Source organism: Dama dama, chromosome 23, assembly GCF_033118175.1.
Source record: "Dama dama isolate Ldn47 chromosome 23, ASM3311817v1, whole genome shotgun sequence".
NCBI lineage: Eukaryota > Metazoa > Chordata > Mammalia > Artiodactyla > Cervidae > Dama > Dama dama.
In genome coordinates, this window is record NC_083703.1 from 52,133,340 (window position 1) to 52,148,174 (window position 14,835).

Here is a 14,835-nt window from a genome sequence, read left to right on the forward strand (position 1 = left end):
GCAAGGTACCTTCCTGGGAGACCGGGGTACGAGATCCGAGCACCCAGGCGGCAATCGGGTCTGCCCCCGCGCCGGCGAGGTGCCGCAGCTTCTGAAGGTTTTGCTGGAGGCCGTAGGCGGCTGAGCGGGGCGGGGCGGAACGAGGCCCCGCCCCCGGGAGCGCCAGTGTGCGTGGCTGGCAGCGCCGCAGAGTCCGACTCCACGATGCGGGGCCCGAAGACAGGGCACAGCGGCGGCGTGGTAGCCTTAACTCTGGACAACCGCCTCGAAGCTTAAGGACGACTCGGCCCTGCGGCCCTGTGCCCGCCCCCCGCCCACCGCAGACGCCCACATCCGCGCCCTTTGCGCGCTTCGGGCTCCGCCCCCGCCGTGCTCCTGCACGCTGCGCCCCCCGCCCACCCGGCACGCCCAGCCGCCCCGCCTGGCAGAAGTGGGCCTGAAGCCGCCCCTCAGGCTTGAGCGACCCTCGCAGCGGCTCGGTCCTCGTCCACTGTCGACTCCAATGGACGCGTATCCGCCGCACCGGGTGGGGCTGACCCGGGCGCGCTCCCTCGGCGGCCCTGGCCGAGGGTCGCCCTCCGTCAGGTACAGGGGGACGAGGCCTCAAAGGGGAGGGCAAGGGGTTGCGGGCTGTTGGGGTCTGGCGACGCCGCTCGCCGAAGGGCGTGGTCCGATATGGCTTCCTAGCGGTCGGTTTTTCCCTGAACAGTTTCCTGAGGAACGTTTCCCGAGGAACGGCGCCTGGTGCCGAAGCTCCCACAATGGCTTCCTTGTCGACAACCCCACAACGGATCCCCTGTGAAGACCCCCCTTGCTGTGACATCCCCACCCCCACAGAACATTTTCCCCTGAAAAGATTCACTTATCTAGGACCTGCACAGTGGCTGATTAACTCACTTGCCTTCCCCGGAGAGTATTTCTCCCAGAAATGGCCATCATTGGAGACGTCCCCTCACAATAGCTCCCCTGTATAGAACCCCATATTGGTCTACCTAGAAATGGCTGACCTGTCTTGCTCCCCTGAAGGAGCGGGTCTCGTTTAGAACCTTTCCTCTGCATTGCGTCCGCCCCCTCGCTCCCCCTACATAAACACCCACCCGGACCGCATCTTCCATACTGCGCGTTTCCGCACTTCCCCCTGCCCTGTCCTGAGTCGCTCCCTCACTCCATGATGAGGAGCTCAGATTGAGGAGAGGTGGAGGTCATTAGGGGCGCAGGAGGTAAAAACGAACTGCGTAGGGAAAGGGGGTCAGAATCCCCGAAAGCTGCGGACCCCAGGCCACAGAACCTAGAGATAAAGGCCTCGGGGTGCCTCAGTCTAGGGAGGGTCCCCACCCGCTTTCTGTATATGAAGGTTTATTTCTACTCTCTGCTCCGTGTGCCTTTGGGACTGACCTTGATAGTCTTGGTATCGTGTGTGATGGAACTGGGTTGGGGCCGCCAGCGAAGTGTGGATGATGGAATAACGGAGGGGTTGTGGCAGAGACCGTTGAGAAGAAAGGAGGAAGAGAGAGAAATGGGCTTTGGTTCTACTAAATTGTCATTAAACAAGAAGAGGGTTTTTGTTTGTTTTGTTTGCTTTTTCCCCCGATTCTAGCTCTTTAGCAAATATAGCGTTCCTTTGAAAGAAGGTTTTCAACTTACCTGTGAAAACAGTCTTTCCTATATCTTTATTATGGGATTTAAGGCATTGTATTTTAAAATTTTTGCTCGAAAATGTTTTTTATCCCTTTGTTATGGTTTTTTGTTTGTTTTAGCTCCACCAGATTCGTGACGAATAAGAGCTAAATCGTAGAATCATGTCCTTCTCATACTTACTGACATTCCTTCTTCCACCCCAGCTACTAACACATGTTTATTGAATAAAGGATAGACGAGGTGGGACTAGATACCCTTGGTTTCATTTGGGAGTCCTAATTGCTTCTGATTTGGCTGGTGACAGGTGACATATTTGGATTCCTCTTCTGCTCTTCAGTGGAATTCCACTGGGCTTTACGGTTCCAATTGTTTAGCTGCTTATGGTAACCATCTCCAGTCTGTTTTAACGTTTCTGGCAGCCAGTTTCACTGTTAAAAGTATTTGAATGTTGAATACAATAGAAACTGCACTGGGTACTTAGAACTTGGGCAGCCACCCTTCAAATCCAAGGCTTTTGTAGACTTGGGATTTGTTCCTATCATCTTGAGCTTTGAAGTCTGGAGTCTTTTAAGGAAAAAAGAGCTTCCCAGTAAAATCCACCTCTGAAATAACTGCTTCCTTCCTTGCTTCTAGTAGCATGGCAGCATGCTTTTTTTTTTTTTTTTTGGTAAGTAGTGTTTCTTTTGTTAAAAATCTAAATAACTTTTTTGCTAACTTTACTAATCATATTCAAATTTCAAATTTTCTGCCATGTGGTTTGAGTGAAACTTGTTAGTGTTCAGACAAGGATAGTACCAGGAACCTCAAGGCCTGGTGGTTGTATACCTCTGGTAAAAGAAATTTGATGAAAGTTTCCCTGCTTTCCCTGTCGTTTTTAACTGAACATACTTTTCTTATTCATTCAGTCAAGGCTTTTCCCTGATTATGACACTGAATGTTCTTACCAGGTTTGTTCTCAGTACTTTGCTATCACCCATATTTGGGCTTCTTTGCTACACTCCGACTCCTGAGTGATTAAAGAGGCAGGCCTGACTGGTGAAGTTACATTCCTAAAGACCCATAGATGGTACTTTGCAAGTGAGTGGCACTTTTCTAGCAATGGAGTTAATCTTCACAGGCTAGGAATAGAGATCATAAGTTAAAATATTGTTGCTTAGATCTGGAAGCTACTCATGGTAGTCATCAGTGCTGTCCATCAAATATCTTGGGTTTCTGTCTCCTGGGCACGTGGTACACTTGTACTTGCTTGCCTCCTTGAAGTTGGGTAGGGCCTTGTTAGTTGCTTTTGGTTAGTGAAGTGTGCACAGGAATGATGTGTATCCCTTCATGGTAAAAGCTTCTGGTGTGTAACTTGCCACTCTCTTTCCCTCTTCTGGTGATTGTGTGCTCCAGATGGTGACTAGTCTCAATTTGGGAACCAACTAGCTTCCAGATGATCTATCTTTGACATGTAGACTGAGCAAGAAATAAGCCTATTTTCAAACCACTGAGATTTTGGAGTTATTAAAACAACTGAAGTGAAAGTCGCTCAGTCGTGTTTGACTATACAGTCTGTGGAATTCTCCAGACCAGAATACTGGAGTGGGTAGCCTTTCCCTTCTCCAGGGGATCTTCCCAACCCAGGGATCAAATCCAGGTCTTCTGCATTGGAGGTGGATTTTTTACCAGCTCGCTACAAGGGAAGCCCAAAAATACTGGAGTGGTTAGCCTATCCCTTTTCCAGCAAATCTTACCGACCCAGGAATGGAACGTGGGTCTCCTGCATTGCAGGCGGACTCTTTACCAACAAAATAACTATCTTTGTTTGTACTAAGGAACCAATGGAAATAGCTGAAATATGCTTTCGTACTTAAGATCTTTTCCTGCAGAGGAATCTGATCCTGCTTTGGACTTGTTTAACAGTTTAAATTTCACTGTTTCTTTATGCAAATTCCAACATACACTGTGCTGGATGTTGTGAATTCAGACAGATAAGGCAGGTCTCTGCCCTCCAAGAGCTTTTTTGTAAGTGGAAAGAGAGAAAAACAGTAAAAATCATAATACAGAGAGGTGAGAAGTAAGTCTTGGGGATGAAATAGGGCTGAGGGAACAATAATGTTAGAAGGCAAAGGCAGTTTTGAGACTCAGCAGTAGGAAGAATGGAGTTGCCAGTTACTGATATTGGAAACACTGGAATAAGAGTAGGCCTGTGGAAAAAGGGTTCAATTTTGGCTTTGTTCATTTTGAGTTTCCTAATTGACATCAAAGTGGAGATACTGCATTAGCAGTTGAATATATTAGTCTGGAGTTCAGAAGAGAGATTGGAACTACCACTCATATTACTGATGACTCCAAGTTTTTTTTTAAGCTTATAAGACTGGATAGAAACCCAGGGAGTAAATATAGATAGAGAAGAGGACCAGCGTCAAAACTTTGGGCTTTCCCTTGTAGAAAAGACAGTGTACCAGTGTCTTCCAGATTTTGAGGGAAAATGGATTCCTACCTCCTGAGATAAGGGAAGAATCAAGGACAGTCATGGTCTAATGATAAATGTTAGAATAGACAATTAGAGTTGGTAATACGGTGGTCATTGATGACCTTGACAAGAACAGTTTTGGTGTAGTGGATTCAGTAGAAACTAGGAGAGGAATTGAAGACAGTGAGTATAAAAAGTTATAGTGATGTTATTTCAAGGATTGTTCTAAGGGAGGGCAGAGTAATAGGGCTGTGGCTGGAGGAGCATGAAAATGTTAGAATTCTTTTTGTTTTTAGGTGGGCAGATAGCATGTTTGTAAGTTAACAGGATGTTGGAGTACAGAGAGACAAATTGATGATTAAGAGAGAGAAGGGACAAATGCAGGGGTAAAGTCCTTGAGTAGAGAGAGGAAATGGAGTCTAGGTTATATAAATGGATATGTTGGCCTCAAGCTAGATAGATACGTGGACAGTGGTTCATCTGTGGTGATTATACTGACCCAAGTACTGGTGCTTTGTTAGCTTTGTAGTGGGACAGAGTGAAAGTTCTCTTCTTATTACTTCATATTCTCAGTTAAATAAGAAGGAAGGTCTTCAGCTAAAAATGAAGAGTGAGAGAGGTAGGTGTTGGAAGTTTGAGGAGAAAACAGGTGTGAAATTCATCCAGGAGAGTGGGGGGAAATGAGATAAATAAGGAAATATTTTTGGATTGCCGGATATCACCAAGTGCCCATTTGGTTAAATTTAAGATGAGACCCAGTTACCATGTTGAATGTTTTACCTTAAGATGTATTAAGCTCCTTGGATGTGGGCAGTGGGGGAGGGAGTGGCTGAGGTAGGATAGAGCAGTGGTCTCCAGTCTTTTTGGCACCAGGAACTGGTTTCATAGAAGACCAGAGTTGGGGGTGGGGAGAATGGTTTTGGAATGATTCAAGTGCAGTAGGTTTCGAGCTCCAGTAATGCTAGCAATGGAGAGTGGCTGTTAATACACAGGAGGCTTCACTTGCTCACGACTCATCTCTTGCTGTGCAGCCTGGTTCCTAACAAGCCATGGACCAGTTCCGGTTTGTGACCCAGGGGTTGGGGACCCCTGGGATAGAGGACATCTTTGGAAGATAGGAGTAAAAGAACTGGGAGGTAAGGATAGTAGAAGATCAGTGCCTATTGAGATCATCATGAATTAAGTTGGGAGTAATAATAGCAAAGAGACAATGATCCAGAAGCCAAAATCTTGAGGGAATGTGGAGGACTGAGTGACCTACTGTAGATGTCTGTAACAAGAAGGGATAGTGAGTGGTTATTATTTGTTGGGATGAAGAAATCATCCAGTATAAAATACAGTTTCTCAAAAAGCCTGTGTTTCCAGATTAAAACAACCCTCCAAAAATCCAGCACAATTAATTTTAAAATATGCATGTGTGGCACAGCATCATGAAATTTTTGAGCACAATAAAGAGAAAAGGATATCTACAAATCACATAGAGTCAGGAATCATAAGATTGGACGCTAGAGGATAATGGAGCAAATAGTGCTTACTAAAAGAAAATAGATTCCCACTCAGAATTCTGTATCCAACCAAATTCTCAGGCAGGTGAGGGAGGGATAAAAACATTTCACACATGCAGGATCTCATAGTTTGACTTTCCATGCACCCTTTTTAAGTCACTGAATGGGGTGTGCTTTAGCAAAAAGTCTGACCAGGGAGCTCCTGTGCTGGAGTTCTATACCATGTATAGGTGAGATTTCTTCCTTGTTAAAGGGCTCATAAGGAAGGGCCTTGTTTGTTGGCTCCTGGAAATTATCAAAGAGTTGGGACCATTTTTTTGTTGCCATTTCCCACATTGCTTGCCCTAGTGCTTAGGTCAGTATCTGGCACATTGTCAGTACTCAGTAAATGTGAACTGCTCTTGTTAGCTGTTGTGAAACACTGCTTGCACTAATTATTTGTTGAATGAATAGAGAATAATTATAGGTGAAACTGTGGACTATGGGTGTTCAGAGAATGAAGACTCTCAGTTGTAAGCTAAATGGTGGGAAAGTGGTTAACCATAGTGATGTTCTACTGAGAGGGCTTAAGTAAAGCCTCACAGAGGCAGATTATCTCTTCAGGTGATGTTTTTTGGCCAGTACCCATGGTTCTCTTTTGGGTTTACAGATCTACAGAAATAGTAATTGTCCATTTGTATGGACAGTTGTATCCAACTTTTTGCAACATCATGGACTACAACATACCAGCCTTCACCATCTCCCAGAGCTTGCTCAGATTTATGTCCATTGAGTTGGTGATGCCATCCAACCATCTCATCCTCTGTCATCTCCTTCTCCTCCTGCCTTCTCATCTTTCCCAGCATCGGGATCTTTTCCAGTGAGTCGGCTCTTTGCATCAGGTGGCCAAAGTATTGGAGCTTCAGCTTCAGCTCAGTCCTTCCAATGGATATTCAGGATTGATTTCCTTTAGGATTAACTGATTTGATCTCCTTGCAGCCTAACGGACTCTCAAAGAGTCTTCTCCAGCACTGCAGTTTGAAAGCATCAGTTCTTTGATGCTCATCCTTCTTTATGGTCCAATTCTGACATCTCTACATGACTACTGGAAAAACCATTGCTTTGACTATACCGACCTTTGTCGGCAAAGTAACGTTTCTGCTTTTTAGTATGCTGACTAGGTTTGTCATAGCTTTTCTTCCAAGAAGCCAGCATCTTTTAATTTCATGGCTGCACTCACCATCCTCAGTGATTTTGGAGCCCAAGAAAATAAAATTTTTCACTGTCCTGCCTTAGGAGAACTCAAAATGCAGAGCAAGATATGACCTTGTATGTATGAAGATGTGAAGTTTCACCTTCAGTGTACTTACTGGGATGCTGGCCAGGGAGGCTTGGTTTGGTGCTTATAGAAGTAAAAAGGGTTTGCTTACTTATTTTCTTATGACCTTATTTCTGAACCAAGGGTGGAGGACTATGTATGGATTTCACCCAGTTCTTAGAAAATAGGGCCTTCCCAGGAAAACCTTGTAAACTGAAATGGCATAAAGTGAAGAAACAATTACTTTTAAAACACATCTTGCTAACAGAGGCACAAAATAAATCAGGATAAAGCAGAGATACTCACAGACACGGTTCAAAGCTGTTGCTGAGACGCTGAGTGTAGTTACCAGGAATGATCTTGGCAGTGCCACTCTCATTGCTCCACTGTAAAACAGATGGTGGCTATCTTTGTTTTTCATCTTTTTTTCATAAAAGCAAAAACCCTCTTCAAATTTCTTTCAGTTACTGAAAACGGGTAGGTCTTTTGTAAAAGCGATATTTTGAAAAGCAAGCCTCTGTCTGCTTATTTTCACATATGTTTGAGATGTCTGTGTTGTTGCATTAATAGTGCGTAGTATTTTAACAGTGTTTCCTAGCTCTTGGGCTCTTCTGTGATGGTCTGATTTTTGGAGATGGGGAGTAAATGAGATGCAGATGCCCTCAAGAGTTCCACAGCTTACATATTGTTGTTTTGCCCTGAAATTAAGAAGAAAAGAAAAAGCAATTCGTGACTTGGGTATTTAAAACTGTTATCTGTAATTTGGGGCTTCATTGGTGGCTCAGTGGTAAAGAATCTGCCTGCCAGTGCAGGAGATGTGGGTTTGATGCCTGGATCAGGAAAATCCCCTGGAGAAGGAAGTGGCAACCCACTTCAGTATTCTTACCTGGAAAAATCCCATGGACAGAGGAGGAGCCTGGCAGGCTATAGTCCCTGGGATCACAAAAGAGTTAGACGTGACTTAGTGACTAAACAGCATCTGTGATTTTGAACCCTGGTTTGAGGGAAAGTTAGCTAAGTTGGCCTGTTTTTTGTTTTAAGCTTCTTATTTGAAAAAATATTTATAGGCGAGTTGCAAATATGGTGTATAGTGTTCCTATATGACCTGCTTCCTCTAATGTTGACATGATGCATTTATCAAAGCTAAGAAATTAATATTTGTATTTCATATTAGTTTACTAAGTAAATTTTTGTTTACTTGGAGTTTATTACTCCAAACTTCATTTGGATTTGCCCAGTTTTTCCACAATGTCTTTTTTCTATTCCAAGATTCATGTCAGGACTTAACATTGCATTTATGTTTTGGCGTGCTTTTAATAGTCAAAGAAATGCGGGAAAGTAATTATGGATGCCTTCTGAATGAAGACCTGTGAACTGACTTTCCAAAGAGCAGATTGTGTGTGGAAATGCTCAGAGAAGGATGGAGAAAAGGAAAACAATATATTCTTTCAGTGGAGTGTACTGATAGATGTTGAGATACCATTTTTCCATTTGTGGTGGGTAGCATTTTCTGAAGTTCTTATATTTAGTTTGTAGAGAGTCTTATATACCCCAATTTGTGAAATGGGTCTAGACATGAATTCCAGTTGGGTGCAAGTTTTAACCATTTTAGATAAGGTGACCTATCTGTTGTTCAGTCACTCAGTCGTGTCCGACTCTTTATGATTTCATGGACTGAAGCACGCCAGGCTTTCCTGTCCTTCACCATCTCCCAGAGCTTGCTTACACTCATGTCCATTGAGTCGGTGATGCCATGCAACCTCTGGTTCTCTGTCATCCCCTTCTCCTCCTGCCTTCTGTCTTTCTCAGCACCAGGGCCTTTTCCAGTGAGTCAGCTCTTTGCATCAGGTGGCCAAAGTATAAGAGCTTCAGCTTCAGCATCAGTCCCTCCAATGAATATTCAGGACTGATTTCCTTCAGGGTTGACTGGTTTGATCTCCTTGTAGTCCAAGGGACTCTCAAGACTCTTCTCCAACACCACAGTTCAAAAGCATCAATCCTATCAGGACCTGTTAGGAACTGTATATGGCAGCTGGTAAAAGATAGTTAACAATAATGACTTAACTTTGAGGTTTAGTCTCTCTTGCAAAAGATACCTGTCTGGAGGAGGGCAGGCTACTCTCAGTATGAAGTCATCAGGGAACCAGCGTCTTCTGTGTCTGTATTTAGCAAATGGATTCTGTTTTTTCTATAACTCCAGGGTCACAGAATGACTGCAGGAGCTCCAGCTATCAGATCTATCAGGCAAGAAGGCAGCTTTCCTAGTTGTGTCAGTTCCTTCTCTTCAGAAAGCTTTACCAAGAGCCTCTACCTGATGGCTTTTGCAAGTCTCATTGGTCAGGTCTAGAAGTAGAGCAGCTGTGCCTATTGTTGGTCCAAGTTGGAATACTATTAGTAAAAAAAGAACAGGAGAATGCATATGGATTAGGAAACGCTCTCTATCACAGGCAGATATTAATAGCTATGTGGAATGAAAGTTATATTGCTTAGAATTACTAATGGGTCTGGTGAACTATATGAAAAAATGCTGGGAGAAAATTCAGGTCTCTGTGAATAGTCAGGTGATGCCAACACATTTCTCAGTTGTGCATGCTCACATGTATGTGTGTGTGTGTTTCTTCAGTTTGAGTCACTTTATGGTCACTGTTTAACCATGTATTGGTCATGACAGCAGTAATGTTGGCTTTGTTTGTTCCATTGCAAGTTGTTGCTCCAGAAAGGAATTCAGTGGGAAAGGACATTTATTGACTTGAGACACATCCTGCCTTCTTGCCTTTCTTCCAAGTCTGTTTCACAGAGAGAATAAATAATTGCCACTTTAATGCAGGGCTAGCTTTCTTAAACCTTAAACCCTTTTCTTAGTAGTCCTACAGTAGCTCATTGTAATCATTGCTTGAAGTCTGAATTAATGCTGATATGACTTGTGTTAACTTGTGTTGTTGATTTCCCCCCAATATTTTATCATGAAAACTGTTCGTAAATACAAATAAATTGAAAGAATTTTTCAGTGGACATTCATGTATATTCATACCTAGATTATTTGCTCTGTTTGCCTTATAGTCATCCTGATATTCACCCATCAATTCATCCTATATTTTAATGCTTTTCAAAGTAAGTTATAGACATTGGTATGGTTTAATCCTGAACATTTCCTGATACTGATTTTGTAATAAGAATGCTTTCTGTTGCAAGTGACAGAAACCCAACTCAAAAGAGTAAAGTAAAAAAGGAAATAAATGTTATTGGCTGCTTGACTGGAAGGAATAGTGGGGAGATAGACAAGCAGATGGTGACTGCAGCCATGAAATTAAAAGACGCTTGCTCTTTGGAAGAAAAGTTATGACCAACCTAGACAGCATATTAAAAAGCAGAGACATTACTTTGCCAACAAAGGTCCGTCTAATCAAAGCTATGGTTTTTTCAGTAGTCATGTGTGGATGTGAGAGTTGGACTATAAAGAAAGCTGAGCGCCAAAGTATTGATGCTTTTGAACTGTGGTGTTGGAGAAGACTCCTAAGAGTCCTCTGGATAGCAAGTAGATCCAACCAGTCTATCCAAAAAGAAATCAGTCCTGAATATTCATTGGAAGGAGTGACACTGAAGCTGAAACTCCACTACTTTGGCCACCTGATGAGAAGAACTGACTCATTTGAAAAGTCCCTGATGCTGGGAAAGATTGAAGGTGAGAGGAGAAGGGGACGACGGAAGATGATTGGATGGTGTCACCAACTCAATGGATGAGTTTGAGTAAACTCCGAGAGTTGGTGATGGACAGGGAGGCCTGGCATGCTGCAGTCCATGAGGTCACAAAGAGTCAGATGCGACTGGGCGACTAAACTGAACTGAGACAAGATAGGAAGAGTTGCAAGAATTAGGGCCTCAGGAACTGGGACTCTGCTATCAAAATAGTTGCCTCTATCCATAGAGCCCCAAATCCACATCTTCCGGGACTGTGACCCTAGAGGCCATTTCTCTTCTACATCTAAAACAGAAAATTCCTGGAAAGGACTCCAGCTGGGCTGGCTTGCTCCTGAGTGACTCATGATTGGATGCTGTGGTAGAGAAGAGGCATAGTGTATGTTACTAAGGAAGATAAAAATGGAAAGCATGCCGGATGAATTATATACCTCAGAAAGCTTTCCCACTTGTTCTTGGATGCTAGCATGATCCTGGTGTTTGACAATGAGATTACAAAGGAAAATAACAACTGCAAAAATCCTAAATGAAGTAATGGTACAGCCAGCCCTTCAGATCCACAGGTTCTGCATCCATGGATGCAACCACTCAAATCAAAAATATATTTTTTAATTTGAGAAAGTTCCAAAAAGCAAAACTTGAATTTGCCACACACTAGCAACTATTTATGTACCATTTACATTGTATTTACAACCATTCACATAGCATTTATATTAGGTTAAGTAATCTAGAGATGATATAAAATATACGGGGGAGCTTCCTTGGTGGCTCAGTGATGATGAATCCGCCCGTCAATTCAGGAGACATGGGTTTGCTCCCTGGTGCAGGAAGATCTGCCATGCCACAGAGCAACTGAGCCTGTGGACCACGGCTATTGAGCCTGTGCTCTAGAGCATGGGAACTGCAACTATTGAACTGATGTGCTGCAACTACTGAAGCCCGCATGCCCTAGAGCTTGTGCTCCACAACAAGAGAAGCCACTGCAGTGAGAAGCTGACACACTGCAGTGAAGACTAGCTCCTGTGCAGCAGTGGAGACCTAGCATAGCCAAAAACTAGTAAATAAGTAAAATTATTAAAAAATATACCAGACAATGTGCATAGGTTATAATGTAAATATTATGCCATTTTATTTAAGGGACTTGAACATCTGCAGATTTAGTATCCAAGGGGTTCCTGGAATCAATCCTTCATGGATACCAAGGGACAACTGTCTAACAAGGACACTTCTAACTGTTACATTAGTAGTTCAAGAGTGGTAATACATGGTTTAGAAGTTATGGGGAAACAGGTATTCTGGTATATTATAGACGGATGTTTTAAGAAAACATTTTAGCAAAATTTATCAAATTTTTAAATGCAGATACCTCTTAACCTGGCGATGCTAGTCTCTGCCTTGCAGAAAATTTGTTGTTGTTCGTTGTTCAGTAGGTAAGTCTTGTCTGACTGTTTTCCACGCTATGGACTGCAGCACACAAGGCTTCCCTGTCCTTCACTATCTCCTGGAGTTTACTCAGACTCATGTCCATTGTGTTGATGATGCCATCCAACCATCTCATCCTCTCTCGACCCCTTCTCCTCCTGCCCTCAGTCTTTACCAGCATCAGGATCTTTTCCAGTGAGTCGACTCTTTGCATCAGGTGGCCAGAGTATTGGAGCTTCAGCTTCAGCATCAGTCCTTCCAATGAAGATTGAGGGTTGATTTCCTTTAGAATTGCAAGGATTTGATCTCCTTGCAGTCCAGGGGACTCTAGAGTCTTCTCCAGCACCACAGTTCAATAACATCAGTTCTTTGGTGCTCAGTCTTCTTTATGGTTCAGCTCTCACATCTGTACATGACTATACAGCCCTTTGTCAGCAGAGTGATGTATCTGCTTTTTAATACACTATATAGGTTTGTCTTAGCTATTCTTACAAGGAGCAAGCATCTTTTAATTCTGTGGCTGCAGTCACAGTCTGCAGTGATTTTGGAGCCCAAGAAAATAAAATCCATCACTGTTTCTCCTTTTGCCCCTTCTGTTTGCCATGAAGTGATGAGACCGGATGCCATGATCTTAGTTTTCTGAGTATTGAGTTTTAAGCCAGCTTTTTTTTTCAGACTTGTGCCAAAGATGGCTTTATAAGGTTGTTCATTGAAACATTGTTTGCTGTTTGCAAAAATAATAAAAGTCATGAATGTTCAATCATAGTGTTTTGTTAAATAAAAGCAAAAGGATATAGCACAACAGTTTTAAAAATGAGGTTGTGTTCTATTTACTATCTTGGAAAGATCTTGAGGTACAGTGTTAAGTTAAAAAAGCACATTGCAGAGCAGTTACATATCTCATTATTTTGATTTTATGTAAAAACAATGAAGTGAAAAACAACTCTCTCCCCAAAAAACTCACCCAAACTGTGTATTAACTGTATTATATCAGATTGTTCGCATCAGTTTCATAGGATGAAGTGATTCAGATTGGTATGAGAATTCACTTTGTAAAACATCCAAAACACAAAGCATATAGAATATAAGGAGAATGTATTCATGTTTTAATAGTTTGATTTTAAAAATCAAAAAGCATAAATTATGAAGAAAAACAGGCAAAAATAAAAATTGCAAAATTTCTCCCATTTCCAGGCAACCATGATAATGAAACACAAACAAAATATACGTAGCTATATATATAGTAATTGTTATAACGGCAGTGAGCAGTGAACTAACTATTAAGTATAAAATGGATGGTGGGGAGAACAGAGGTGATTGTTTAGAATTCAGAAATACTGTATCTGAGGCTAACTTTGTTGTCAGGAAATCAGTGAGGTATATTAGAAAGAAAAAGTTCAGAGCCAGGATACTTGGTCACTCGGGTTTTAATGCTGTTAATCTTTACTCAGCCTTGTGATCTGGGCAGACTGTTTCTGTTTAGGTCTTGTTTTTGCCGTGTCATCTGTCATGTCTAGATTTTGAGCCTGAATCCAATGAAAGTGAGAAGTATAGTATACAAGCAGCATATTTCATAAGAACTGTATTACTGGGTCTGCTGCCTGTTCATTGTTGTTGTTTAGTCACTAAGTCATATCTTGTGACCCTCTGCAGGTATTCTAAAGGAGGAACTTTGTAACGTTGTAGGTGACCACAGGCATTCTACTCAGGATGTGCTAGCTTTTGTTCAGGTAGACCTGAAAGCTACAGGGCAGTGCTGTTGCTGGGTTTGGTGTGTGTTTGAAAATTTCCACTGAAAACAAGGGAAAAAAGACTAGATGGATACAAAGAAAACTCACTCTGGGGGTGGGGAATAGTGAAAACTTAAGTTTTGTATGTAGTGTTCCGATTTTTAAGTAAAAAAGGATAATAAATTAATACTTTACATATCTGAAAAAGGCATTAATGTAGGTTAATTTGGAGTGCTTGGAATATGAATATTGTGGTTTTCTTTATACTTAACAGGTTTTTTTAATTTTTTTTAAACAGGTTTTTAAAAAATAGATAAATATTTCAGTAAATGATAAGTTCAGTGGTTCAGTGATAAATAATAGGCTATGTTCTAGTCAAAAATTAAACTTGGGAAGCAAGAAAATGTTCAAAGGAAAAAAAGAACTAAATTTAGATCTACCCATTTTGCAAGAAAATATTATTAATGTTTTACTCTGGGATGAGAAAGATCTTCCTACATTTTATTTGCTTCTACTTGATTTGGCCAAAAAAACCCTCTTTTTGCTCCTGTCTTGGCTTCCCATGGCAGTAGTTGGGGAACTGGCTTTTCCTGGTCACATGACCTGTTAATGCTTTTTGTCACTGGCTGGTTTTGAGTTTGAAAACTCAAGAGCTCTTGGTAACTTTGGTAGTCAGCCAGGATTGGGAAATGGACTAAAGGACCAAGTTAATGAAATCTTTCTAGTGCAGAGAATGATTGCAAGATGAATCTTCTATTAAACATGAGAAAGTGGGGATGGATAGGCAACCATTTCCCAGGGATAGAGTTTTCTTACTTTAATCTTAATCATGTTGCAGTTTATTTATTTATTTTTTGTGTAATAAAGTTTTATTAAAGTATAAAGAAGATAGAGAAAGTTTCTGACATAGGCATCAGAAGGGGCAGAAAGAGTACCCCCTTATCTTGCAGTTTAAATTCTGCTACTTCCAAAACCCTGAGTTACTCCACATGTTCCCCCTTACCTCCAGCCCCAGATTTTTATTATGAAAATGTTCAAACAATACAGAAAAAATGAAAGAATAGTGCAAGAATATACCCATCATTTAAATTA

General features: G+C 41.9%; 1 protein-coding gene across 1 annotated transcript in view; it reads left to right on the forward strand.

Moving 5' to 3' along the window:
• Window positions 1-404: 404 nt before the first annotated feature.
• The window catches only part of DNAAF9 (dynein axonemal assembly factor 9), a 174,129-nt gene continuing 159,698 nt past the window's right edge, over window positions 405-14,835 (forward strand). Inside the window, exon 1 of the mRNA XM_061126714.1 lies at window positions 405-585. Coding sequence (XP_060982697.1) covers window positions 503-585 — 83 coding nt within the window. The 5' untranslated portion in view covers window positions 405-502. The remainder of the gene's footprint in view (window positions 586-14,835) is intronic.